The sequence below is a fragment of the Chlorocebus sabaeus genome, chromosome X (genome assembly GCF_047675955.1).
Source record: "Chlorocebus sabaeus isolate Y175 chromosome X, mChlSab1.0.hap1, whole genome shotgun sequence".
In the NCBI taxonomy this organism is placed as follows: Eukaryota; Metazoa; Chordata; class Mammalia; order Primates; family Cercopithecidae; genus Chlorocebus; species Chlorocebus sabaeus.
The window spans coordinates 77,319,342-77,345,567 of NC_132933.1; the positions used below are offsets into that span (position 1 = coordinate 77,319,342).

At 39.4% G+C, this 26,226-nt stretch overlaps 1 protein-coding gene across 3 annotated transcripts in view; it reads left to right on the forward strand.

The window, feature by feature from the left end:
- Positions 1 to 26,226, forward strand: part of ZDHHC15 (zDHHC palmitoyltransferase 15) — a 204,858-nt gene that overhangs the window by 44,927 nt on the left and 133,705 nt on the right. For all 3 annotated transcript variants that reach the window (XM_037989509.2, XM_007992113.3, XM_073013559.1), the window contains one exon: positions 13,097 to 13,191. In XM_037989509.2, coding sequence (XP_037845437.1) covers positions 13,097 to 13,191 — 95 coding nt within the window. The remainder of the gene's footprint in view (positions 1 to 13,096; positions 13,192 to 26,226) is intronic.

Genomic DNA, 26,226 nt, shown 5'->3' on the forward strand with positions numbered 1-26,226 from the left:
TAAGATTGAAGAGAAAGTGAGAGGAAGAAAACAGGTTTATTAAGTCCTTAGAGTATGTCAGATACTTTCACACATTTAAGCCAATTAATTACCACAACTTTGACAAGCAGGTATTTTATTCATATACACACACACACACACACACGTATACATACATGTGATCATATAGATACACATATGATTATCAGCAAGGTTAACCAGCTTCTCAAGGACATATAGTTACTAAGGGAAAATCCAGAGTTCAAAACCTAGTCATCTGATTCCAAACCTACTGGATTTTGCACAACACCTCAATGCCCAAAACAGACCCAAAAGGAGAGACCTCGTCAGCATAGAACAAACAAAATCTGAAAGGGACTATCATTAAAGTTTATAAACGTAAGTTTGTGTATGTTGTTAGCTTGATGTCATTCACCAAATTCCAATACATGAGTGCTAGAAAGCTCTTTGAAACTTAACAATGCTGTTTAAGACAACTAACATGAAGCCCTGCTTTGCATATTGGCTGGCAAACTTCTGAGACTCATTACTCCCAAAGAATTGGTATAGACTGATAATCTAACCAGCTTCATAGAAGGTTTATGTAAATTGATGAGTGGTAGATGCCTAATGGATAATTAGAAGAAATTAGGATGCCTGGAAGACAACCCTAACTTTTGAAGTGGATATCAATGAGGAAAACTAAGACCTTTCAAAACATAATATCATGTATTAACACCAGAATTTGATCCCAGCATTAGAGATATTCCCAGTGGGTAGCCAACTAAACATTGGACACAACTCTTGAGAAAATCTTGAAATCTAGAGGGTAGCTAAATCATGGAAACAACTCTTTTTAAGAAATAATTTCACCTTTTTTTGTAGATTCAGGGGGTACATGTGCAGGTTTGTTAGCTGGGTATTTTGCATGATGGTGAGGTTTGGAGTACAATTGATCCCATCACCCAAATAGTAAGCATAGTATACAATAGGTAGTTTTTCAACCCTTGCTCCCCACCCCCCAACACAGTAGTCTCCGTCGTCTGTTGGGAACCAACTCTTGAGCAATTCTTGTACTGTCATGAAGAATGAGATCCTTGGGCACACCTTATAGGCCTCTTACACCATTATCTTCATTCCTTCAAATACCTGAAAAACAAGGTCTAGCTTTTTGTTAGAGTTTGTAAAGCAGAGAATGTAAAGTAAAGCAATGAACTCAAATATTAGAATTAACATTTTATTGCTAAGTGTTATGCTCAGAAAGAGATGTCACCGTCTGGCTGACAAACTTCCCCCTGATCTGCAGCATCTTAATAACCTTTATGGGTGGCTTTGATGCAAACTGAAATTTGAGAATCACTGCTCTAGGGAAAAGCACTCTGGACTAGGACTGAAGAAACTTGGATTCTGGTTCCATTGCTTCCATAACTTTGCTGGGTAATTCTGATTAAATCACTTGCACCTCTGGGCCTCAGTTACTTCTCTGCAAAATCAGTGTTGAACCAAATGATCTCTCTCTTACTCTAAAATATTGATATAGTTCCTATTTTACCAGTTTATACAATAACCTCGACTTAGTCATTTAACCTCAAAATCCTTCATTTTCTACCCATTTATTTAAAAGTACCCATAATTTCTGTGAAACCTTGTAATGTAGGAATGGGAGCGAGCTGTTTCCAAGTCCATGATTGAACCAGTTGGTGTGTAGTAGTACCTGGAACAAGTTAAAGTCCCACGCTTTCCATCTCAATCATTGGAATTAAAAATATAGTTAATGTGTTAAGATACTGCCAAGTGTAAGAATTTAGTTCTCAATCACTCAGGTGATCCAAATTCGTTAACTACATTACCCTTGAAGTGTATCATGAGAGGGTAAACGTCAAATTGTTTTCTCCTGATCTCTTTAAAAATCGAATATTTCACACTCCCATACTGAAGGAACATGGGTTGACATAACTTAGTCATGTAATCTTCCCCATACAAACCTCATAAAATCCAAGAAACAAAACAATTGCAAAAGATAACACATTTAAAAAAAAAAGAAAAAAACATTTAAAGGCATTGCCTAAGAGAAAAACGTATGATAGCACTTTACAAAGGCTCGATTAGAGACACTCTCAGCGGGTAGCCAGCTAAACACTGGACACAGCTCTTGAAAAAAATCTTGAAATCTAGAGAGCAATGGAAGAGGCACTCTCACTTATTGATGATGAGAAAAAAAATTAAATACAAATATTCTTAATGGCAATTAGGCAGTATCTACCAAAAGACATCCCTTTTGACCTTGCAGTTCCACTTCATATAATTGATCCTATAGATATTTTTTGTGCCTGTGCTGATGACATATATAAAAATTATTCATTGAAGCATTATTTGTATTAGCAAGAGAAGGGGAAAAAATAAATTTTCCTCAGAGACAGCCTGGTTAAATAAATTACGGTAATTTATAGTAAGTGAAAAATAAGTAAAGTACAAAACAGTGTGTATAGAATACTGCTACTTGTGGAAAAACACACTATTTGGGTGATTTTTTATGTATAAAATCATAAAGGATACACAACAAAGTCATGGCTTTGTGATGTTGGTTGCTTCCAGTGAGGAGAACTGGGTGGCTGGGGGACAGGTATAGGAAGACTTTTCACTGTATACTCTTCTATACTTTCAGATTTTAAACCTTGTAAATATATTACCTTTAAAAAGAGATACAATTAACAATGTTAAAATATTACAAATCTTTCATGTTTCTGGTGTACATATATTTGTATAAACATATACAAATAAGAGGATCTGGAATGATACATACCAAACACCAAAGAGGTGTTGTGCCTTGGAATGGGGAGGTGAGAAGTTAGATGTATATGTGGGGTGGACATTTACCTTTTACTTTATATTGCTTGAATTTTAAAATGAGATTTCATAACTACAAAAATCAAGCACATATAAAAGGTCTTGCCCTGTATGGCTGGGAGCACTGGGCCAGGAGAATAGGGTCTCTCTTTTTTTTTTTTTTTTTTTCAATTCGGTTATAAATGTATGAGAGGCTCAGTCCTATTAAGTTAGTCTTGAGTCACATTATTCCCTTGAGTTTTTCTGATGGGTTGAAGTACATACACATCTCCTAAGACCATACCATTTAAGGACTCAGAGTCTTGTAGTCTTTTTTTTTTTTTTTTTTTTTTTTTATGTCACTAAAGAATGTCTTCTTTTTATTTTTTATTTTTTCATTATATTTTAAGTTCTAGGGTACATGTGCACAACGTGCAGGTTTGTTACATATGTATACTTGTGCCATGTTGGTGTGCTGCACCCATCAACTCGTCAGCACCCATCAACTCATCATTTGCACCAGGCATAACTGTCAATGCCATCCCTCCCCTCTCCCCACTCCCCATAATAGGCCCCGGTGTGTGATGTTCCCCTTCCCATGTCCAAGTGATCTCATTGTTCAATTCCCACCTATGAGTGAGAACATGCGGTGTTTGGTTTTCTTTCTTTTTTTGTTTTTTAGTATCTTTGTTTTTTTGATTTTTTTTTCTTTCTTTTTTTAATTATTATACTTTAAGTTCTAGGATACATGTGCACAATGTGCAGGTTTGTTACATATGTATACTTGTGCCATGCTGGTGTACTGCACCCATAAACTCGTCACCATCCATCAACTCGTCATTTACATCAGGTATAACTCCCAATGCCATACCACCCCCCACCCCCCTCCCCATATGGGCCCTGGTATGTGATGTTCACCTTCCCGAGTCCAGCTGATCTCATTGTTCAATTCCCACCAATGAGTGAGAACATGCGGTGTTTGGTTTTCTGTTCTTGTGATAGTTTGCTGAGAATGCTGGTTTCCAGCTGCATCCATGTCCCTACAAAGGACACGAACTCACCCTTTTTCATGGCTGCATAGTATTCCATGGTGTATATGTGCCTCATTTTCTTAATCCAGTCTGTCACTGATGGACATTTGGGTTGATTCCAAGTCTTTGCTATTGTGAATAGTGCCGCAATAAACATACGTGTGCATGTGTCTTTATAGCAGCATGATTTATAATCCTTTGGCTATATACCCAGTAAACGGATGGCTGGGTCATATGGTATTTCTAGTTCTAGATCCTTGAGGAATCGTCATACTGTTTTCCACAATAGTTCAACTAGTTTACAATCCCACCAACAGTGTAAAAGTGTTCCTATTTCTCCACATCCTCTCCAGCACCTGTTGTTTCCTGAATTTTTAATGATCGCCATTCTAACTGGTGTGAGATGGTATGTCATTGTGGTTTTGATTTGCATTTCTCTGATGGCCAGTGATGATGAGCATTTTTTCATGTGTCTGTTGGCTGTATGTATGGCTTCTTTAGAGAAATATCTGTTCATACTCTTTGCTCACTTTTTGATGGGGTTGTTTGCTTTTTTCTTGTAAATTTGTTTGAGTTCTTTCTAGGTTCTGGATATTAGCCCTTTGTCAGATGAGCAGACTGCAAAAATTTTCTCCCATTCTCTGATGGTAGTTTCTTTTGCTGTGCAGAAGCTCCTTAGTTTAATTAGATCCCATTTGTCAATTTTGGCCTTTGTTGCCATTGCTTTTGGTGTTTTAGATATGAAGTCCTTGCTCATGCCTATGTCCTGAATGGTATTACCTAGGTTTTCTTCTGGGATTTTTATGGTATTAGGTCTAACGTTTAAGTCTCTAATCCATCTTGAATTAATTTTTGTATAAGGAGTAAGGAAAGGATCCAGTTTCAGCTTTCTATTTATGGCTAGCCAATTTTCCCAGTACCATTTATTAAATAAGAAATCCTTTCCCCATTTCTTGTTTTTGTCAGGTTTGTCAAAGATCAGATGGCTGTAGATGTGTGGTATTATTTATGAGGGCTCTGTTCTGTTCCTTTGGTCTATATCTCTGTTTTGGTAAGTGGGCTTCATCGCTGGGATGCAAGGCTGGTTCAACATACACAAATCAATAAACGTAATCCAGCATATAAACAGAACCAAAGACAAAAACCACAGGATTATCTCAATAGATGCAGAAAAGGCCTTTGACAAAATGCAACAGCCCTTCCTGCTAAAAACTCTCAATAAATTGAGTATTGATGGAACGTATCTCAAAATAATAAGAGCTATTTATGACAAACCCACAGCCAGTATCATACTGAATAGGCAAAAACAGGAAGCATTCCCCTTGAAAACTGGCACAAGACAGGGATGCCCTCTCTCACCACTCCTATTCAACATAGTGTTGGAAGTTCTGGCTAGGGCAATTAGGCAAGAGAAAGAAATAAAGGATATTCATTAGGAAAAGAAGAAGTCAAATCGTCCCTGTTTGCAGATGACATGATTGTATACTTAGAAAACCCCATCGTCTCAGCTCAAAATCTCCTTAAGCTGTTAAAAAACCTCAGCAAAGTCTCAGGATACAAAATTATTGTGCAAAATCACAAGCATTCTTATACACCAGTGACAGACAAACAGAGAGCCAATTCATGAATGAACTTCCATTCACAATTGCTTCAGAGAGAATAAAATACCTAGGAATCCAACTTACAAGGGATGTAAAGGACCTCCTCAAGGAGAACTACAAACCGCTGCTCAGTGAAATAAAAGGGGACGCAAACAAATGGAAGAACATCCCATGCTCATGGATAGGAAGAATCAATATCGTGAAAATGGCCATATTGCCCAAGGTAATTTATAGATTCAATGCCATCCCCATCAAGCTACCAATGAGTTTCTTCACAGAATTGGAAAAAACTGCTTTAAAGTTCATATGGAACCAAAAAGAGACCACGTTGCCAATAAAATCCTAAGTCAAAATAACAAAGCTGGAGTCATCACGCGACCTGACTTCAAACTATACTACAAGGCTACAGTAACCAAAACAGCATGGTGCCGGTGTTTAATTTTCTGTTCTTGCGAGAGTTTGCTGAGAATGATGGTTTCCAGCTGCATCCATGTACCTACAAAGGACACAAACTCATCCTTTTTTCTGGCTGCATAGTATTCCATGGTGTATATGTGCCACATTTTCTTTTTTTTTTGAGACGGAGTCTCGCTCTGTCGCCCAGGCTGGAGTGCAGTGGCCGGATCTCAGCTCACTGCAAGCTCCGCCTCCCGGGTTTACGCCATTCTCCTGCCTCAGCCTCCCGAGTAGCTGGGACTACAGGCGCCCACCACCTCGCCCAGCTAGTTTTTTGTATTTCTTTTAGTAGAGATGGGGTTTCACCATGTTAGCCAGGATGGTCTCGATCTCCTGACCTCGTGATCCACCCATCTCGGCCTCCCAAAGTGCTGGGATTACAGGCTTGAGCCACTGCGCCCGGCCGTGCCACATTTTCTTAATCCAGTCTGTCACTGATAGATATTTGGGTTGATTCCAAGTCTTTGCTATTGTGAATAGTGCCGCAATATACATACGTGTGCATGTGTCTTTATAGCAGCATGACTTATAATCCTTTGGGTATATACCCAGTAATGGGATGGCTGGGTCATATGTTATTTCTAATTTTAGATCCTTCAGGAATCGTCATACTGTTTTCCACAATGGATGAACCAGTTTACAATGCCACCAACAGTATAAAAGTGTTCCTATTTCTCCACATCCTCTCCAGCACCTGTTGTTTCCTGACTTTTTAATGATCGCCGTTCTAACTGGTGTGAGATGGTATCTCATTGTGGTTTTGATTTGCATTTCTCTGATGGCCGGTGATGATGAGCATTTTTTCATGTGTCTGTTGGCTGTATGAATGTCTTCTTTTGAGAAATGTCTGTTCATATCCTTTGACCACTTTTTGATGGGGTTGTTTGCTTTTTTCTCATAAATTTCTTTGAGTTATTTGTCGGTTCTGGATATTAGCCCTTTGTCAGATGAGTAGATTGCAAAAATTTTCTCCCATTCTGTAGGTTGCCTGTTCACTCTGATGGTAGTTTCTTTTGCTGTGCAGAAGTTCTTTAGTTTAATAAGATCCCATTTGTCAGTTTTGGCTTTTGTTGCCATTGCTTTTGGTGTTTTAGACATGAAGTCCTTGCCCATGCCTATGTCCTGAATGGTATTACCTAGGTTTTCTTCTAGGGTTGTTATGGTTTTAGGTCTAACATTTGAGTCTCTAGTCCATCTTGAATTAATTTTCGTATAAGGAGTAAGGAAAGGATCCAGTTTCAGCTTTCTACTTATGGCTAGCCAATTTTCCCGGCACCATTCATTAAATAGGGAATCCTTTCCCCATTTCTTGTTTTTGTCAGGTTTGTCAAAGATCAGATGGCTGTAGATGTGTGGTATTATTTCTGAGGGCTCTGTTCTGTTCCATTGGTCTATATCTCTGTTTTGGTACCAGTACCATGCTGTTTTGGTTACTGTAGCCTTGTAGTATAGTTTGAAGTCAGGTAGCGTGATGCCTCCAGCTTTGTTCTTTTGACTTAGGATTTTATTGCCAATGCGGTCTCTTTTTTGGTTCCATATGAACTTTAAAGCAGTTTTTTCCAATTCTGTGAAGAAAGTCATTGGTAACTTGATGAGGATGGCATTGAATCTATAAATTTCCTTGGGCAGTATGGCCATTTTTTCAATATTGATTCTTCCTATCCATGAGCATGGTATGTTCTTCCATTTGTTTGTGTCCTCTTTTATTTCACTGAGCAGTGGTTTGTAGTTCTCCTTGAAGAGGTCCTTTACATCCCTTGTAAGTTAGATTCCTAGGTATTTTATTCTCTTTGAAGCAATTGTGAATGGAAGTTCATTCATGAATTGGCTCTCTGTTTATCTGTCATTGGTGCATACGAATGCTTGTGATTTTTGCGCATTGATTTTCTATCCTGAGACTTTGCTGAAGTTGCTTATCAGCTTAAGGAGATTTTGGGCTGAGACGATGGGGTTTTCTAAATATACAATCATGTCATCTGCAAACAGGGATGATTTGACTTCTTCTTTTCCTTATTGAATATCCTTTATTTCTTTCCCCTGCCTGATTGCCCTGGCCAGAACTTCCAACACTATGTTGAATAGGAGTGGTGAGAGAGGGCATCCCTGTCTTGTGCCAGTTTTCAAAGGGAATGCTTCCGGTTTTTGCCCGTTCAGTATGATATTGGCTGTCAGTTTGTCATAAATAGCTCTTATTATTTTGAGATATTTTCCATCAATACCTAGTTCATTGAGAGTTTTTAGCATGAAGGACTGCTGAATTTTGTCAACGACCTTTTCTGCATCTATTGAGATAATCATGTGGTTTTTGTCTTTGGATCTGTTTATATGCCGGATTACATTTATTGTTTTTCATTTGTTGAACCATCCTTGCATCCCAGGGATGAAGCTAAGTCGATCTTGGTGGATAAGCTTCTTGATGTGCTGCTGGATTCGGTTTGCCAGTATTTTATTGAGGATTTTGGCATCGATGTTCATCAGGGATATTGGTCTAAAATTCTCTTTTTTTGTTGTGTCTCTGCCAGGCTTTGGTATCAGGATGATGTTGGCCTCATGAAATGAGTTAGGGAGGATTCCCTCTTTTTCTATTGATTGGAATAGTTTCAGAAGGAATGGTACCAGCTCCTCCTTGTACCTCTGATAGAACTCGGCTGTGAATCCATCTGGTCCTGGACTTTTTTTGTTTGATAGGCTATTAATTGTTGCCTCAATTTCAGAGCCTGCTATTGGTCTATTCAGGGATTCAGTTTCTTCCTGCTTTAGTCTTGGGAGAGTTTAAGTGTCCAAGAAATCATCCATTTCTTCTAGGTTTTCTAGTTTATTTGTGTAGAAGTATTTATGGTATTCTCTGATGGTAGTATGTATTTCTGTGGGGTTGGTGGTGATATCCCCTTTGTCATTTTTTATTGCGTCTATTTGATTATTCTCTCTTTTCTTCTTTATTAGTCTTGCTAGCGGTCTATCGATTTTGTTGATCTTTTCAAAAAACCAGCTCCTGGATTGATTGATTTTTTGGAGGGTTTTTTGTGTCTCTATCTCCTTCAGTTCTGCTCTGATCTTAGTTATTTCTTGCCTTCTGCTAGCTTTTGAATGTGTTTGCTCTTGCTTCTCTAGTTCTTTTAATTGTGATGTTAGGGTGTTAATTTTAGATCTTTCCAGCTTTCTCTTATGGACATTTAGTGCTATAAATTTCCCTCTATACACTGCTTTAAATATGCCCCAGAGATTCTGTCATGTTGTATCTTTGTTCTCATTGGTTTCAAAGAACATCATTATTTCTGCCTTCATTACGTTATGTACCCAGTAGTCTTTCAAGAGTAGGTTGTTCAGTTTCCATGTAGTTGAGTGGTTTTGATTGATTTTCTTTGTCCTGAGTTCTAGTTTGATTGCACTGTGGTCTGAGAGAGAGTTTGTTATAATTTCTGTTCTTGTACATTTACTGAGGAGTGCTTTACTTCCACCTATTTGGTCAATTTTGGAATAAGTGTGATGTGGTGCTGAGAAGAATGTATATTCTCTTGCTTTGGGGTAGAGAGTCCTGTAGATATCTATTAGTTCTGCTTGGTGCAGAGTTCAGTTCAATTCCTGGATATCCTTGTTAACTTTCTCTCTCATTGATCTGTCTAATGTTGACAGTGGGGTGTTGAAGTCTCTCATTATTATTGTATGGGAGTGTAAGTCTCTTTGTAAGTCTCTAAGGACTTGCTTTATGAATCTGGGTGCTCCTGTATTGAGTGCATATATATTTAGGATAGTTAGCTCTTCCTGTTGAATTGATCCCTTTACCATTATGTAATACCTTCTTTGTCTCTTTTGATCTTTGATGGTTTAAAGTGTGTTTTATCAGAGACTAGGATTGCAACCCCTGCTTTTTTTTGTTCTCCATTTGCTTGGTAGATCTTCCTCCTTCCCTTTATTTTGAGCCTATGTGTGTCTCTGCAGGTTAGATGGGTCTCCTGAATACAGCAAACTGATATTTGTTGACTCTTTATCCAATTTGTCAGTCTGTGTCTTTTAATTGCATCATTTAATCCATTTACATTTAAGGTTAATATTGATATGTGTGAACTTGATCCTGTCATTGTGATATTAGCTGGTTATTTTGCTCGTTAGTTGATGCAATTTCTTCCTAGCATGGATGGTCTTTACATTTTGGCATGTTTTTGCAATGGCTGGTACCGGTTGTTCCTTTCCATGTTTAGTGCTTCCTTCAGGATCTCTTGTAGGGCAGGCGGTGGTGACAAAATCTCTAAGCATTTGTTTGTCTGTAAAGGATTTTATTTCTCCTTCACTGATGAAACTTAGTTTTGCTTGATACGAAATTCTGGCTTGAAAATTCTTTTCTTTAAGAATGTTTAATATAGGCCCTCACTCTCTTCTGGCTTGTAGAGTTTCTGCCGAGAGATCTGCTGTTAGTCTGATGGGCTTCCCTTTGTGGGTAACCCGACCTTTCTCTCTGGCTACCCTTAACATTTTTTCCTTCATTTCAACTTTGGTGAATCTGATAATAATGTATCTTGAGTTGCTCTTCTCGAGGAGTATCTTTGTGGCATTCTTTGTATATCCTGAGTTTGAATGTTGGCCTGCCTTACTAGGTCAGGGAAGTTCTCCTGGATGATATCCTGAAGAGTGTTTTCCAACTTAGTTCCATTTTCCCCCTCACTTCTAGGCATACCAATCAGATGTAGATTTGGTCTTTTCACATAATCCCATATTTCTTGGAGGCTTTGTTCCTTTCTTTTTCCTTTTTTTTTCTCTAGACTTCTCTTCTCACTTCATTTCATTCATTTGATCTTCAATCATTGATACTCTTTCTTCCAGTTGATCAAATCGGTTATTGAAGCTTGTGTGTTTGTCATATATCTCTTGTGTCATGGTTTTTATCTCTGTCAGTTCGTTTATGGCCTTCTCTGCGTTGATTATTCTAATTATCCATTCTTCCATTCTTTTTTCAAGATTTTTAGTTTTTTGCTCTGGGTACGTAGTTCCTCCTTTAGCTCTGAGAATTTTGATGGACTGAAGCCTTCTCCTCTCAAGTCGTCAAAGTCATTCTCCGTCCAGCTTTGATCCATTGCTGGTGATGAGCTGTGTTCCTTTGGAGGGGGAGATGTGCTCTTATTTTTTGAATTTCCAGCTTTTATGCCCTGCTTTTTCCCCATCTTTGTGGTTTTATCTGCCTTTGGTCTTTGATGATGGTGACGTACTGATGGGATTTTGGTGTGGATGTCCTTTCTGTTTGTTAGTTTTCCTTCTAACAGTCAGGATGCTCAGCTGTAGGTCTGTTGGAGATTGCTTGAGGTCCACTCCAGACCCTGTTTGCCTGGGTATCAGCAGCAGAGGCTGCAGAAGATAGAATATTGCTGAACAGCGAGTGTTGCTGTCTGATTCTTGCTCTGGAAGCTTCGTCTTAGGGGTGTACCCCGACGTGTGAGGTGTGAGTTGTCGGTGTGCACCTAGTAGGGGATGTCTCACAGTTAGGCTACTCAAGGGTCAGCGACCCACTTGAGCAGGCAGTTTGTCCATTCTCAGATCTCAACCTCAGTGCCGGGAGATCCACTGTTCTCTTCAAAGCTGTCAGACTGCTGTCAGACTCCACCCAGAGGTGGAGTCTACAGAGACAGGCCGGCCTCTTTGTGCTGTGGTGAGCTCCACCCAGTTCGAGCTTCCTGGAGGCTTTGTTTACCTCCTTAAGCCTCAGCAATGGCGGGCACCCCTCCCCCAGCCACGCTGCTGCCTTGCCCTTAGATCTCAGACTGCTGTGCTAGTAATGAAGGAGGCTCCATGGGTGTGGGACCCTCCAGGCCAGGTGTGGGATATAATCTCCTGGTGTGCCATTTGCTAAGACCCTTGGTAAAGCGCAATATTAGGGTGGGAGTTTCCCGATTTTCCAGGTGTTGTGTGTCTCAGTTTCCCTTGACTAGGAAAAGGGATTCCCTTCCCCCTTGTACTTCCCAGGTGTGGCGATGCCTCGCCCTGCTTCAGCTCTTGCTGGTCAGGCTGCACCAGCTGACCAGCACCGATTGTCTGGCACTCCCCAGTGAGATGAACCCAGTACCTCAGTTGAAAATGCAGAAATCACCCGTCTTCTGTGTCGCTCACGCTGAGAGCTGGAGGCTGGAGCTGTTCCTATTTGGCCATCTTGCTCTCACCCGTCTGTCTTGTAGTCTTATAACCACCTCTGTGGAGAATACCAGAATATCCCATATGAGAAGAGCTATCTAAAAGGCAAAGAGTATGAAAAGAAAGGTAATAGAAAGCCACTTTTATAACTGTCTCAAAAGTACAACCCACACTTCAAAAGTATATAATCTTCAATGGAATACTATTCAGCCATAAGAAAGAATGAAATCCTGTCTTTTGCAGCAAGATGGATGGAACTGGAGGCCATTATCTTAAGTGAAACAACTCAGAAACAGAAAGACAAATACCTCATGTTCTCACTCATAAGTGGAAGCTAAATAATGTGTACATATGGAAATAGACTGTGGAATGATAGAAAATAGAGACTGGTATGGGTGAGGGGGTGGGAGATGGGTGGATGATGAGAATCTACTTAGTAGGTACTATGTACATTATTCAGGTGATAGATACTCTTGAAAGCCCTAACTACACCACTGTGCAACCTATATTCATGTAACGAAATTTTACTTGTACTCTGAATTTATACAAAAATTTTTACAAGAAAAAAAGTGTTTAGTCTTTAACACCTGGGTACATTATAGACTACCTGTGTGACTTTGGTTAATCAACTGCCTCTCGTAATTAATCGACTATCCCGATCTTATTACCTATCTTACAAATTTATTGAGAAAATAAAATGAAATAATATACGTGAAAGCATATTGTAAAGTCTAAAATGCTGTGTAAATTGTGTCATTATCACCTTTCAGTACTCAAAGTAGCAAAGATAATGACAATTGGCTGAAGTAGTTTTCCCTACATTGTCATAAAGGACATTCCCCCTTTACTTCAAGAATCACATGGCAACTTTTAAGGTATTCAACTTGCAGAAAGTCTTTGTGTCAAGTTTTTCATTATGGCTTGTTCCTGTCACTGTATGGGAAAATAGAATTAACCCATCATAATAATACCAGAGAATACATGTTAATAGGAAAACAAAATAAAAATTTGTGATGGAGCTTTGTGTTTTTGAACCCTTAGAAATGGATAAAAAGATAGTATAAACACTGATTTTTTTTATTTCAGTTATTTACCTCATATTCTACCATGCCATCTTTGTGTTCTTTACCTGGACCTACTGGAAGTCTATCTTTACACTCCCACAGCAGCCAAACCAGAAGGTAAGAATATTGGTTACTTCTTAAAGGATAAAAACAGAGAAAAGTAGAAATGACAATAAAGCAAGAAGAGACAAAAATCTTAAAGAACTCCTAGTGATAAAGGTGAATTGAGGGTAGGATAGGCTATTGAAGGAGTTTGTAAAATCACCAGCTCTGGATATCTTTAATACTAGGAAGCCAACTGGGTGCTGTGGCTCACACCTGTATTCCCAACATTTTGGGAGACTGAGGCAGGAGAATCACTTGAAGCCAGGAGTTTGAGACCTCAGCAAAAAAGTGAGACCTTGTCAATACACAGAATTTTTTAATTAGCTGGGCATGGTGGAGCACACCTGTGTTCCCAGCTACTCAGGAGGCTGAGGCAGAGGATTACTTAAACCCAGGAGTTTGAGGCTGCAGTGACCTGTGATGGTGCCACTAGACTCCAGTCTGAGTGAGAGTAAGACCCTGTCTCAAATTTTAAAAAGAGTAGGAAACCACTACCTGCACTGGTGAGATAATTAGAAAACAAAGACCCACTTGGACTCTGAGGCCTCATCTAATTCAATTCTATGAAACTATTATTTTAGTGATTATTTTATTTATATAGTGCTGCTGTTTCATTCCAGTGAGACTCTGAAATACAAATGAGAAAAAAGCACAATAGTTAAATCAATCATTTTCAGACTGTGTTACCTTAAATACAAGTGTTTCATGCAATATTTGTAAGTGTTCATGAAATAATTTGTGATTATGTTAGGTATTTGTAATGTGTAACTACTCTAAATTAAGGTAGGTTCCAAAGTAGAAAAAGAACAATAGGGGAAACTTTCCAGCCTCTGAACATTAGGAAAAATATTGTCTCCTTAGTGAAACCAAAATGGTGCACAAGAAAAATAAAGTTAACTACAGAGAAAGGCAATAATGTAGGAATTGAGGAATGTAAGAGATATGAGATATGAAGAAAATAAAGAGGAAAATGATAGAAGTTATTCATAATAAGTAACTGCTTGAAACATAAATGGATTAAACTATTCAATTAAACGGTTGAGATTGACAGAATGGATAAAAAATTGTGATTTACCTTTATACTGTTTACAAAATCTAACTTTAGAACCAGAGACATAAATAGGTTGAAAATGTAAAGCTAGAAAAAGATATTCCTAGTAAATAGTAATCAAAACAGAGCAAGGGTGGTTATATTAATATCATACAACCAAGACTTTTTTAGTAAAAAAAAGGTTTCAAGAGACAAAGAAGGACATTATATATTTACAAAGGAGTCAATTTATCAAGAATATGTGACAGTTATAAAATATATGCATGTAATAAGAGAGCCCCAAATTATAAGACGAAAAAACCAACAGAAGTAAAGAAAAAAAATATACAATAACAGTTACATAGTAATAGTTGGAGACTTCAGTACTCCACTTTCATTAATGGACAGAATAACTAAACAGAAGGTCAATAAGGAAATGGAGAATTTGAACAACACCACACGAGCTACGTATAACACACCTGTATAAATCACTCCACCCAAAAAGAGCAAAATGTACTTTCTTCCTAAGTGTACATGGAACATTTTCCAGTATAGACTATGTTAGGCCATAATACAAGACTCAATAAATATAAAAGACTGAAATCATACAAAATATCTTTCTCTGACTGTGATGGAATGAAACCAGAAATCAATAACACAAAGAAAGCTACAATTTCATAAATATGTGGAAATTAAACACATGCTTAACAAATGAATCAAATAAGAAAGCATAAGGGAAATTAGAAAATATTTTGAGATGAATGAAAACAAGAAAAAAACTTACTAGAAATTAGGGGATGCAATAAAGCAGTGCTCAGAGAAAAATTTATAGCTGTAAAGACCTACATTTAAAAAGGATAAAACTTTCAAAATGGTCTGACTTTACAACTTAAAAAAAAATAGCAATCTAAAACCAAAGTAATCAGAAGGAAATAATGAAGATTAGAACAGAAGTAAACAAAATAAGGAATAGAAAATAATATAGAGACCCCAAAAAACCAGAAGTGAGACTCTAAAAAGGTTAACAAAATTGTCAAACCTTTATTTAGCTAGACTGAAAAGGAAAGGAGGGAAGAGAAGGGAAAAGAGGAGAGAAGGGAAGGAAGGGGAGGAAGAGGAGGAGAGGAGAAGGGAGGGAAGGGAGGAGAAAGGAAGATAAAAAGAGTACAGGCACAAATTACTTATATTAGAAAGGAAGGGAGGGAGGGAAGAAAGGAAAGAAGGAACAATGGAAGGGAAGGAGGGAGGAAACAAAGAAGACATAAGTTACTAATATCAAAAGTGAAAGTGGAGGTGTTACTACCAACTTTAAATAAATTGAATTATAAGAAAATAATATGAAGAATTATGTGCCCCAAAATTTGATAACCTAGATGAAATGGAAAAACTTTTAGAAAGACACAAACTGCCAAAACTGACTCAAGAAGAAATAAAAAATCTGAATAGATTTTTAACAAGTAAAGATATAGAATTAATAATCAAAAACCTGCCACCAAGGAAAACCCAAGGACCAGAAGGCTTCACAGATGAATTCTATCAAATATTTAAGGAATAGTTAACATCAATCCTTCCCAAATTTCTTTAAAAAAAATAAGAAATGCTTCCTCTGGCCAGTGCAAATAGGCAAGAAAATCAAATAAAAGGCATTGAAATTGAACAGGAAGAAGTAAAGTTATCTCTATTTGTAGGTGTGATCTTACATATAGAAAACTGTAAATATTCTACATGTAAAAAACTATTATAAATAATAAATGAATTCAGCAAAGTTGCAGGATACAAAATCACCACATCACACAAAACCAATTATGTTTTGATATGCTAACAATGAACAATCTGAAAGGAAACTAAAAAATCAATTTTATTTATAACAGCCCCAAAAATAATAAAATACTTAGGAATAAACTTAATCAAAAAGGTGAAAGACTTCTAAAGTGAAAACTAAAAAATGTCACTGAAGGAAATTAGACATGAATAAAGGGAAAGGCATCCTGTATTCATGAATTGGAAGAGTTAATATTGTTAAAATGTAAACACTACCCAAATCATTCTATAGATTTAATGCAATTTATATCAAAATCCCAATGATTTTTTTGCAGAAATAAAATAATCATTTTCTAAAATTTATATGGAATATCAAGAGATCCCACATACCCAAAACTGTCTTGAAAAAGAACAGAGTTGTAGCTTCACATTTACTTATTTCAGAATTTACTACAAAGCTACAGTAATAAAAACTGTGGTACGGGCATAAGGCCAGATATGTAGACCAGTGAAATAGGATAAAGAGCCCAACAACAAACACTCGCATATTTGGTCAGAAATCTTCAACAACCATGCTGAAAGCATTCTAATGGAGAATGCACAGTCTTCAACAAGTGGTGTTGGGATAACTGGATGTCCATATCCAAAAGAATTATGTAGAACCCTTACCTCACACCATATACAAAAATTAACTCAAAATAGATCCAAGATCTAAACTTAAGAGCTAAGATTATAAAACTTAGGAAAAAAACACAGAGGAATATTTTTATAACATTGGTTTGGCAATTTCTTGGATATGACACCAACACTGTAAAAAAGTAAACATACATAAATTGGACTACATCATAATTAAACATTTTCATATGTCAAAGGATACATTTAAAAGAGTGAAAGGCAGCCTACAGAATAGCAGAAAATATGTCATATTTTAGATTAAGAGTTAATATACAGAATATTTAAAAACTACAACTAAACAAAAAACTCATTTTTTTAAATAAATTCAACTTTTATTTTAGTTTCAAGGGTTATATGTGCAGATCAGTTTTTAAATGGGTAAAGAACTTGACAGTTCTCCAAAGAAGATATCTCAATGATCAGGAATAGTTTAGTCAGGGTTCTCTAGATGGACCAAACTAATAGTATATAATATATATATAATACATATATAATATACATATATAAAGGGGATTATATATACACACACATATATGGGAGTATATAAAAGTATAAGTATAATAGAAGTACATATATAAAGGGGAGTTTATTAAGTATTAATTCACACAATCACAAGATCCCACAATAAGCCATCAGCAAGCTGAGGAGCAAGGAAAGCCAGTCTGAGTCCCAAAACTGAAGAACTTGGAGTCCAATATTCGAGGGTATGAAATTCCAGCACAGGAGAAAGATGTAGGCTTGGAGTGTAGGCCAGTCTAGTCTTCACATTTTTCTGCCTGCTTTATGTTTACTGGCAGCTGATTTGATGGTGCCCACCCAGATTAAGGGTGGGTCTGCCTTCCCAAGCCTGCTGACTCTAATGTTAATCTCCTATGGCAGCACCCTTACAGACACACCCAGGATCAATACTTTGCATCCTTCAATCCAATCAAGTTGACACTCAGTATTAACCATCACAAGTCCACCCCTTGTCAAGTTGAAACCATACACATCTCCTGAGATCATACATAATCTTCAAATAAAGACAACAATAAGGTCACAATTATGCCTGACATGATACAACTATCCTTCATGCAACCCGAAATGCACCAATACCCAAACCAAATGCTATTACATAAAGCTAACAGTACTTAAATGCTGATATGAAGTCAATAAATCTTATGTCACATGATAAAGGAAAAAGGAAATAGAAGGAAGATATTTTCTTAGTACAAGTGTATACATGCACAAATATGTTATTAAGAAAAGGAGGAGGAAATATGACAATTATAGTTCTTGTTTCTGCAACTGGTCATGTGGTTGTAGCTGGAATTGATGACCACCTTCTTCTACTCCTGTATTACATGCACACTCTTTCTTACCTCTGTTGTGGAGTAGTAAACTGATTTCATCTTGATAGTCTGGGTCAGTCACCACAGGGAACAGTATAGCTCCATTCTTAGCTTGTTGATTTAAAGGTAAGAGGAGCCCAAAGTGTCCAGGCAATCTTAACTTCCAGTTTAATGGAGTCATTGTTGTGTCTCCTGGTGGCAGTGTTCCTCCATCTGGAACAAAGACCTCTTGGCAAGCAGAACGTAATATTGTGGGAACAGGAAGCAAAAATTTTGCTAGTGGATCACTAGGGGTGATAGTGAGTGGTGCCACTTCCACTTCCACCACTTGATTTCTGGACACATGAATCCTGCCTATGCAAGAAAGAGTACCATATATTGAACACTGATTCAAAGCATACATGGCCTTCTGGAGAACTGTGCCCCAGCTCTGCAAAGTATTGTCACCTAGTCGACATTGTAATTGTGATTTCAAAAGGCCATTCCACCGTTCTATCAATCCGACTGCTTCAGAATGATAGGGAACATGGGAATTCCATGAGCATGAGCCCACTGCCTCTTTAGCCGTAAAGTGAGTGTGTTGGTCAGAGGCAGTGCTGTGTGGATTACCATGATGGTGGATAAGGAATTCCATGAGTCCATGGATTATAGTATTGACAGAAGCATTGTGTGCAGGATAGGCAAACCTATATTCAGAGTAAATATTTATTCCAGTGAGGAAAAACCTCTGCCTGTTCCTGATAAATGAAGTCCAATATAATCAACCTGCCACCAGGTAGCTGACTGATCACCCCGAGGAATGGTGCCAGTTTGAATGCTGAGTATTGGTCTCTGCTGCTGGCAAAATTGGGCACTCAGCAGTGGCCATAGCCAAGTCGACCTTGGTGAGTGGAGGTCCATGTCACTGAGCCCATGCATAACCTCCATCATTGCCACCACAGCCACTTTTTTCATGGGCCCATTGGGCGATGACAGGGGTGGCTGGCGAAAGAGTCTGAGTGATGTCCACAGAATAGGTCACCCTATCCACTTGATTATTAAAATCCTCCTCTGCTGAAGTCACCCGTTGGTGACCACTCACATGGAATACAAATAGCTTCACAGTTTATGACCACTCAGAGAGGTCCATCCACATACCTCTTCCTCAAATTTCTTTGTCACCAATTTTCCAATCATGCTTCTTCCAAATCCCTGACCATCCAGCCAAACCATTGGCTAGAGCCCATGAATCAGTATATAATTGCACATCTGGCCATTTTTTCCTCCATGCAAAGTACACAACCAGCTGTGCTGCTCAAAGTTCTGCCCCTTGGGAAGATTTCTTTACACTGCTGTCCTTCCGGGATGTCCTAGGAAGGGGCTGTAGTGCTGCAGCTGTCCACTTTTGGGAGGTGCCTGCATTTCATATAGAACCATCTGTGAACCAGGCCCTAGTAATCTCTTCCTCTGTCAACTGATCATAGTGAACCCCCCATGAGGCCATCAGTGCAGGCTGGGGGAGAGAAGGCAAGATGGCAGGAATGAAGACCATGGGCATTTGAGCTACCTTCTCATGTAACTTGTGCCTTCAGGACCTGCTCAAGCATGATCATGTATATACCACTTCATTTGATGATAGAATACTGATGTGCACAACCCACTTTATGGCTAGATGGGTCACAGAGTGCCCAGTTCATGATAGACAGTTCGGGTCACATGGTGACTTTATCACCCATAGTCAGTCGTTCAGTTTCCACCAAGGCCCAGTAACAGGCCAAGAGCTGTCTCTCAAAAGGAGAGTAGTTATTTGCAGAAGATGGCAGAGCCTTGCTCCAAAATCCTAGAGGCCTCTGCTGTGACTCACCTGTAGGAGCCTGCTAAAGGTTCCAAACAGCATCCCTGTCTGCCACTGACACTTCAAGCACCATTGGATCTGCTGGGTCATATAACCCAAGTGGCAGACCAGCTTGCACAGCAGCCTGGACCTGTTGCAGAGTCTTTTCCTGTTCTGGACCCAACTCAAAACTGGCAGCCTTTTGGGTCACTTGATAAATGGGCCAAAGAAACACGCTCAAATGAGGAATGTGTTGCATCCAAAATCCAAATAGGCCCACTAGGCATTGTGCTGATTTCTTGGTTGTAGGAGGGGCCAAATGCAGCAACTTATCCTTCACCTCAGAAGGAATATTTTGACGGCCTCACACCACTGGACCTGTAGAAATTTTACTGAGGTAGAAGGTCCCTGAATTTTAGTCGGATTTATTTCCCATCCTCTGGCATGCAAATGTCTCAGCAATGAGTCCAGTGTATTTGCTACTTCTTGCACACTGGATCCAATCAGCATAATGTCATCAATGTAATGGACCAGTGTGATATCTTGCAGAAGCGAAAAACGATCAAGGTCTCTCTGAATAAGATAATGACACAAAGACAGAGTTGATATACTCCTAAGGTAGGACAATAAAGGTATGTTACTGACCTTGCCAGCTGAAGGCAAATTGCGTCTGGTGGGCCTTATGGACAGGAATGGAGAAAAAGGCATTTACCAAGTCAATGGCTACATACCAGGTACCAGGAGATGTGTTAATTTGCTCAAGCAATGAAACCACATCTGTTACAGCAGCTGCAGTTGGAGTCACCACTTGGTGAAGCTTACGATAATCCACTGTAATTCTCCAAAATCTATCTGTCTTCTATGCAGGCCAAATTGGAGAGTTGAACGAGGATGTAGTGGGAATCGCCACCACTGCATCTTTCAAGTCCTTGATGGTGACACTAATCACAGTCCCTCCAGGGATGCAATCTTGTTTTTGACTTACTATTTTCCTAGGTAGAGGCAACTCTAGTGGCTTCCATTTGGCCTTCCCCACCATAATAACCCTCACCCTACCAATCAGGGAGCCATTGTGGGGGTTCTGCCAGCTGCTAAGTATGTCTATGTCAATTATGCATTCTGGCACTGGGGAAATGACCACAAGATGAGTCCAGGGACCCACTGACACTGGACACTGTAAATCGGACCTGAGCTAAAACTCCATTAATTACCTGACCTCTATAAGCCCCTACTTTAACTGGAGGACCATAATGACATTTTTGCTTGCCTGGAATCATCAGCTCAGAGCCAGTGTCCAGTAGTCCCCAAAATGTCTGATCATTTCCCTTTCCCTAATGCAGCTACCCTGGTAAAAGGCCACATGTTTCTTTGGGGAAGGACGGGAGAAAGATTATGTGTTCCTTGGTTCTCCACATATGGTCAAAGGTATTATGTATAGAGTCACTAAACTCCTCCCCTCTCACAAGCCGTGAAACTTCAGGAGTTTGTTAAGTATTAACTCACACATTCACAAGGACCCACAATAGGCCATCTGCAAGCTGAGGAGCAAGGAAAGCCAGTCCGAGTCCCAAAACTGAAGAACTTGGAGTCCGATGTTCGAGGACAGGAAGGGTCCAGCATGGTAGAAAGATGTAGCCTTGGAGGCTAGGCAGTCTAGTCTTTTCACGTTTTTCTGCCTGCTTTATATTCGCTGGTAGCTGATTAGATGGTGCGCACTCAGATTAAGGGTGGGTCTGCCTTCCCCATCCCACTGAGTGAAATGTTAATCTCCTTTGGAAGCACCTTTGCAGACACACCCAGGATCCTTTGCATCCTTCAATCCAATCAAGTTGATACTCAGTATTAACCATCAGGGAAGCACATGAAAAGATGCTGAATATCATTAATCATTAGATTAATGCAAATCAAAACAATGAGATACCACCTCACACCCTTTATTAAAACCTTTATTAAAAGGCTTACTATAAAAAAAAAAAAAAACCACTGGAAAACAGCAAGTGTTGGTGAAGATGTAAAGAAATTGGAACATTTGAGGGCTGTTGGTGGGAATGGTAAAATGGTGTAACTGCTATGGAAAACAGTATGATGGTTCCTCAAATAGTTAAAAATAGCACCACCACAGGGTCTAGCAATTCCACTTTTGGGTTTATACCCAAAAGAGTTGACAGCAAGGTCTCAAATAGATGGCTGTATACCTATGTTTATAGCACTATTCACAATAGCCAAAAGGTGGAAGCAACCCAAATGAATTGGTAAGTAAAGTCATGTATATACATACAATGGAATATTATTCAGCTTTTGAAAGAGAAGGGAATTCTGACACATGCTATTACATGGATGAAACTTCAGGACATCATACTAAGTGAAATAAACCAGTAACAAAAGGCAAATATGTATGATTCTACTTGTATGAGGTACCTAAAGTAGTTGAATTCACAGAGAAAAAGTAGAATGGTCTTTGCTAGGACTGGGAGGAGAGGGAAATGTGGAGTTGTTTAATGAGTATAGAATTTCAGTTTGGGAAGATGAATAAAGTTCTGGAGATGGATGGTAGTGACGGTTGAACAATAATGTGAATGTACTTAATGCTACTGAACTATATACTTTAAAATGGTTAAATTTCTTGTTACGCATATGTATCACGTTATTTTTTAAAGGACCAAATAATTAAATGTAAGACCTAAACTTACAAAACTCTTTGAATAAAACTTAGGGGAAACTCTTTATTATCTTGGATTTGGCAATGAATTATTTGATATGACACCAAAAGCACAAGCAATAAAAGAAAAAATGGATAAATTTGACTTCATCAAAGTTAGAAAAATCCTTTTGTACATCAAACAACACTATCAAGAAAGTGAGATGATCATCCAAAGAATGGGAGAAAATATTTGCAAGTCATGTATCTGATGTGTCAAGTGTTTAGAATATATCAAGAATTTCTACAAATAAACAACAAGAAAACAAACAACCCAATTTAAAACTGGTGAAAGGATTTGAATAGACATATCTCCAAAGAATATATACAAATAGCCAAAAAGCACACGAAAAGATGCTTGACATCATTAGTTATTAGAGAAATGCAAACAAGACCGTGATAGATACCCACTAGGATAGCCAAATTAAATAAATGAATGAATGAAAAATAATAACTCTTGGTGAGGATGTGAAGAAATCAGAATCTTCATACATTGCTTCTAGGAATGTAAAATGGTATGACTGATGTGAAAACAGCTGTGCAAATTTTCATGAAGTTAAATATATAATTACCATGTGACCTAGAAATCCCACTCCTAGATATATACCCGAAATAATTGAAAACAAGTGTTCAAATAAGTACTTATACATGACTGTTCATAGCAGCACTATTCACTATTGCCAAAAGGTAGAAACAGTCCAAATTTTCATCAGTGAATAAATGGATAATGAAGGTGTCGTGTGTCCATACACTGGCTGGAATTTTATTCAGCCATGAAAAGGAATGTAGTACTGATACATGGTACAACACGGATGAACCTTGAAAACATTATGCCAGGGCTGGGCGTGTGGCTCATCCTGTAATCCCAGCACTTTGGGAGGCCAAGGCAGGCGGATCACCTGAGGTAGGGAGTTCAAGACTAGCCTGACCAACATGGAGAAACCCCATCTCTACTAAAAGTACAAAATTAGCTGGGCATGGTGGTGCATGCCTGTCATCCCAGTTACTTGGGAGTCTGAGGCAGGAGAGTTGCTTGAACCCAGGAGGCAGAGGTTGCTCTGGCTGCCCTGAATATTTTCTTTATTTCAACCTTAGAGAGTCTGATGATTATGTGCCTTGGAATTGATCTTCTCATGGAGTATCTTACTGGAGTTCTCTGCATTTCCTGAATTTGAATGTTGGCCTGTCTTGCTAGACTGGGGAAGTTTTCCTGGATGATATCCTGAAATATATTTTCCAACTTGGTTCCATTCACGCCATCTCTTTCAGGTACCCCAATCAGTTGTAGGTTTGCTCTCTTTACATGATTCCATATTTCTCAGATTTTATTCATTAATTTTACTCTTTATTCTCTATTCTTGTCTGTCTTGTTTCAGAAAGATAGTCTTCAAGCTCTGAGATTCCTTCCTCTGCTTTATTTATTCTGCTATTCATACTTATGATTGCATTGTAAAGTTGTCATATTGTGTTTTCTAGCTCCATCAGGTCCGTTATATTCCTCCCTAAACTGGCTATTCTGGCTATCAGCTCCTGTATTATTTTCTCATGATTCTTAGCCTCTTTGCATTGGGTTACAACATACTCCTTCTAGTTCAGTGAAGTTTGCTATTACCTACCTTCTGAAGCCTACTTCTGTCAATTCAGCCATCTTAACCACAACCCAGTTCTGTGCCCTTGCTCTAGAGGTGTTGCCTTCATTTGAGAGGGGTAGAGACACTCTGGCGTTTTGTTTTCAGCATTTTTGTGTTGATTATTTCTCATATTTGTGAGCTTATCTACCTTTGATCTTTGAGGTTGATGACCTTTGAATGAGTTTTTTGTGGGGTCTTTTCTGTTGATGTTGTTGTTTTCTGTTTGTTTTTCTTTTAACAGTCGGGCCACTCTCCTATAGGGCTGCTGTGGTTTGCTGCAGGTCTGCTCCAGACCCTACTTGCCTCATTTTTTTTTTTTTTTTTTTCATACCTGGATGTATCACCAGTGAAGACTGTGAAACAGCAAAGATGGCAGCCTTCTCCTTTCTCTGGAAGCTCCATCCCAGGCGGGTACTGACCTGTTTCTGGCCCAAATGCACCTATAGGAGGTATCTCGAGACCCCTGTTGGGAAGTTTCACCCAATCAGGAAGAATGAAATCAGGAACCCACTTAAAGAAGCAGTCTGGCTGCTTTTTGGTAGAGCAGGTTTGCTCTACTGGAGGGAATCCACTCTTGTCCAGAAAATTTGAAGTCTGCAAAGCCAGCAGACTGGAATGGCTGAATCAACTGCACCACAGAGATGACAGCCACCCCTCCCCATGGGAGCTCTATCCCAGAGAAAGTTCAGAACCCTGTCCCTATAACCCTAGGTGGAGTGGCTGAAGACCCCACAGGGAGGTCCTACCCAGTGAGGAGAAATGGGTCCGGGTCCCACTTAAAGAAGCAGTGTGGCCAGGCATGGTGGCTCATGCCTGTAATCCCATCACTTTGGGAGGTCGAGGCGGGTGGATCACCTTAGGTCGGGAGTTCGAGACCAGCCTGACCAACATGGAGAAACCCCGTCTCTACTAAAAATACAAAATTAGCCAGGCATCATGGCCCATGCCTGTAATCCCAGCTACTTGGAAGGCTGAGGCAGGAAAATCACTTGAACCTGGGAGGCAGAGGTTGCAGTGAGCCGAGATTGTGTCATTGCACTCCAGCCTAGGCAACAAGAGTGAAACTTCATCTCAAAAAAAAAAAAAAAAAGAAAGAAAGAAAGAAAAACAAAACAAAACAAAACAAAAAAAGAAGCAGTCTGGCCACAATCTGCCAAAGCAGCTGTCCTGCATTGTGTTGTATATATTTAGCGTAAATAGATAAGTCCAACATTTTCCAAACTGACCGTTCCTCATCAGGACAATTTTCACTCTCTAAAACCAGCAGGCTGAAATGGCTGAGTTCACTGAACTGCAGAGATGGTGGCTCCTCCACCTCCCAGGAGCTCTGTCCCAGGGAGAAATCAGAGCTCTCTCTGTATAACCTTGGCTGGAGTGGCTGAAGTCCCCACAGAGAGGCTTCACCCAGTGAGGAGGAATGGATTGGGGTCCTGCTTAAAGAAGCAGCCTGGCCACAACCTGGCAAAGTAGGTATGCTTCATTGTGGGGGGTCCTTACTCCTCCGGACCATTTGCACTCTCCAAAGCTGGCAGGCTGGAATGGCTGAGCCGACTGAACCACAGAGATGGCAGCCACCCCTCCCCACAGGAACTTTATCCCATCTCAGGCAGACTTCAGCCTGTTGCAGTTGGCTGGCTAGAATTACAAGCCAGTGTGTCTTAGATTGTATAGTGCCATGGAAGTGTGGCCTGCAGAATGACACTGCTTGGCTGCCTGGATTTAGCCCTCTTCTTAGGTATATGTACAAATGGATCTCCCACCTTGCTGGGGATACTGGGGCTGGAGTATGTAAAACTCCCGGGTCTCTGTGTGTGGCTGAGCAGCTGCTCTGCCATGACTCCACACAGCTTTGAGTATCGGACCCAAGGCCCTGGTGGCATGGGATCACCAGAGGATCTCCTTATCGGTGGGTTGCAGTGATCTGTGGGAGAAGCATGATTTCCTGAGCAGCGTGGCACAATCATTCACCAATTCCCTTGTCTTGGGGTGGGGCTTTTTTTGTTTTGTTTTGTTTTTTGGCTCTGTACCACTCCTGGGAGGGCTGTTTCCCCACCCTGCTTTTCTTCATTCTCTATGAGTCTAGTTGTTTGCCTAATCAGTCCCAATGC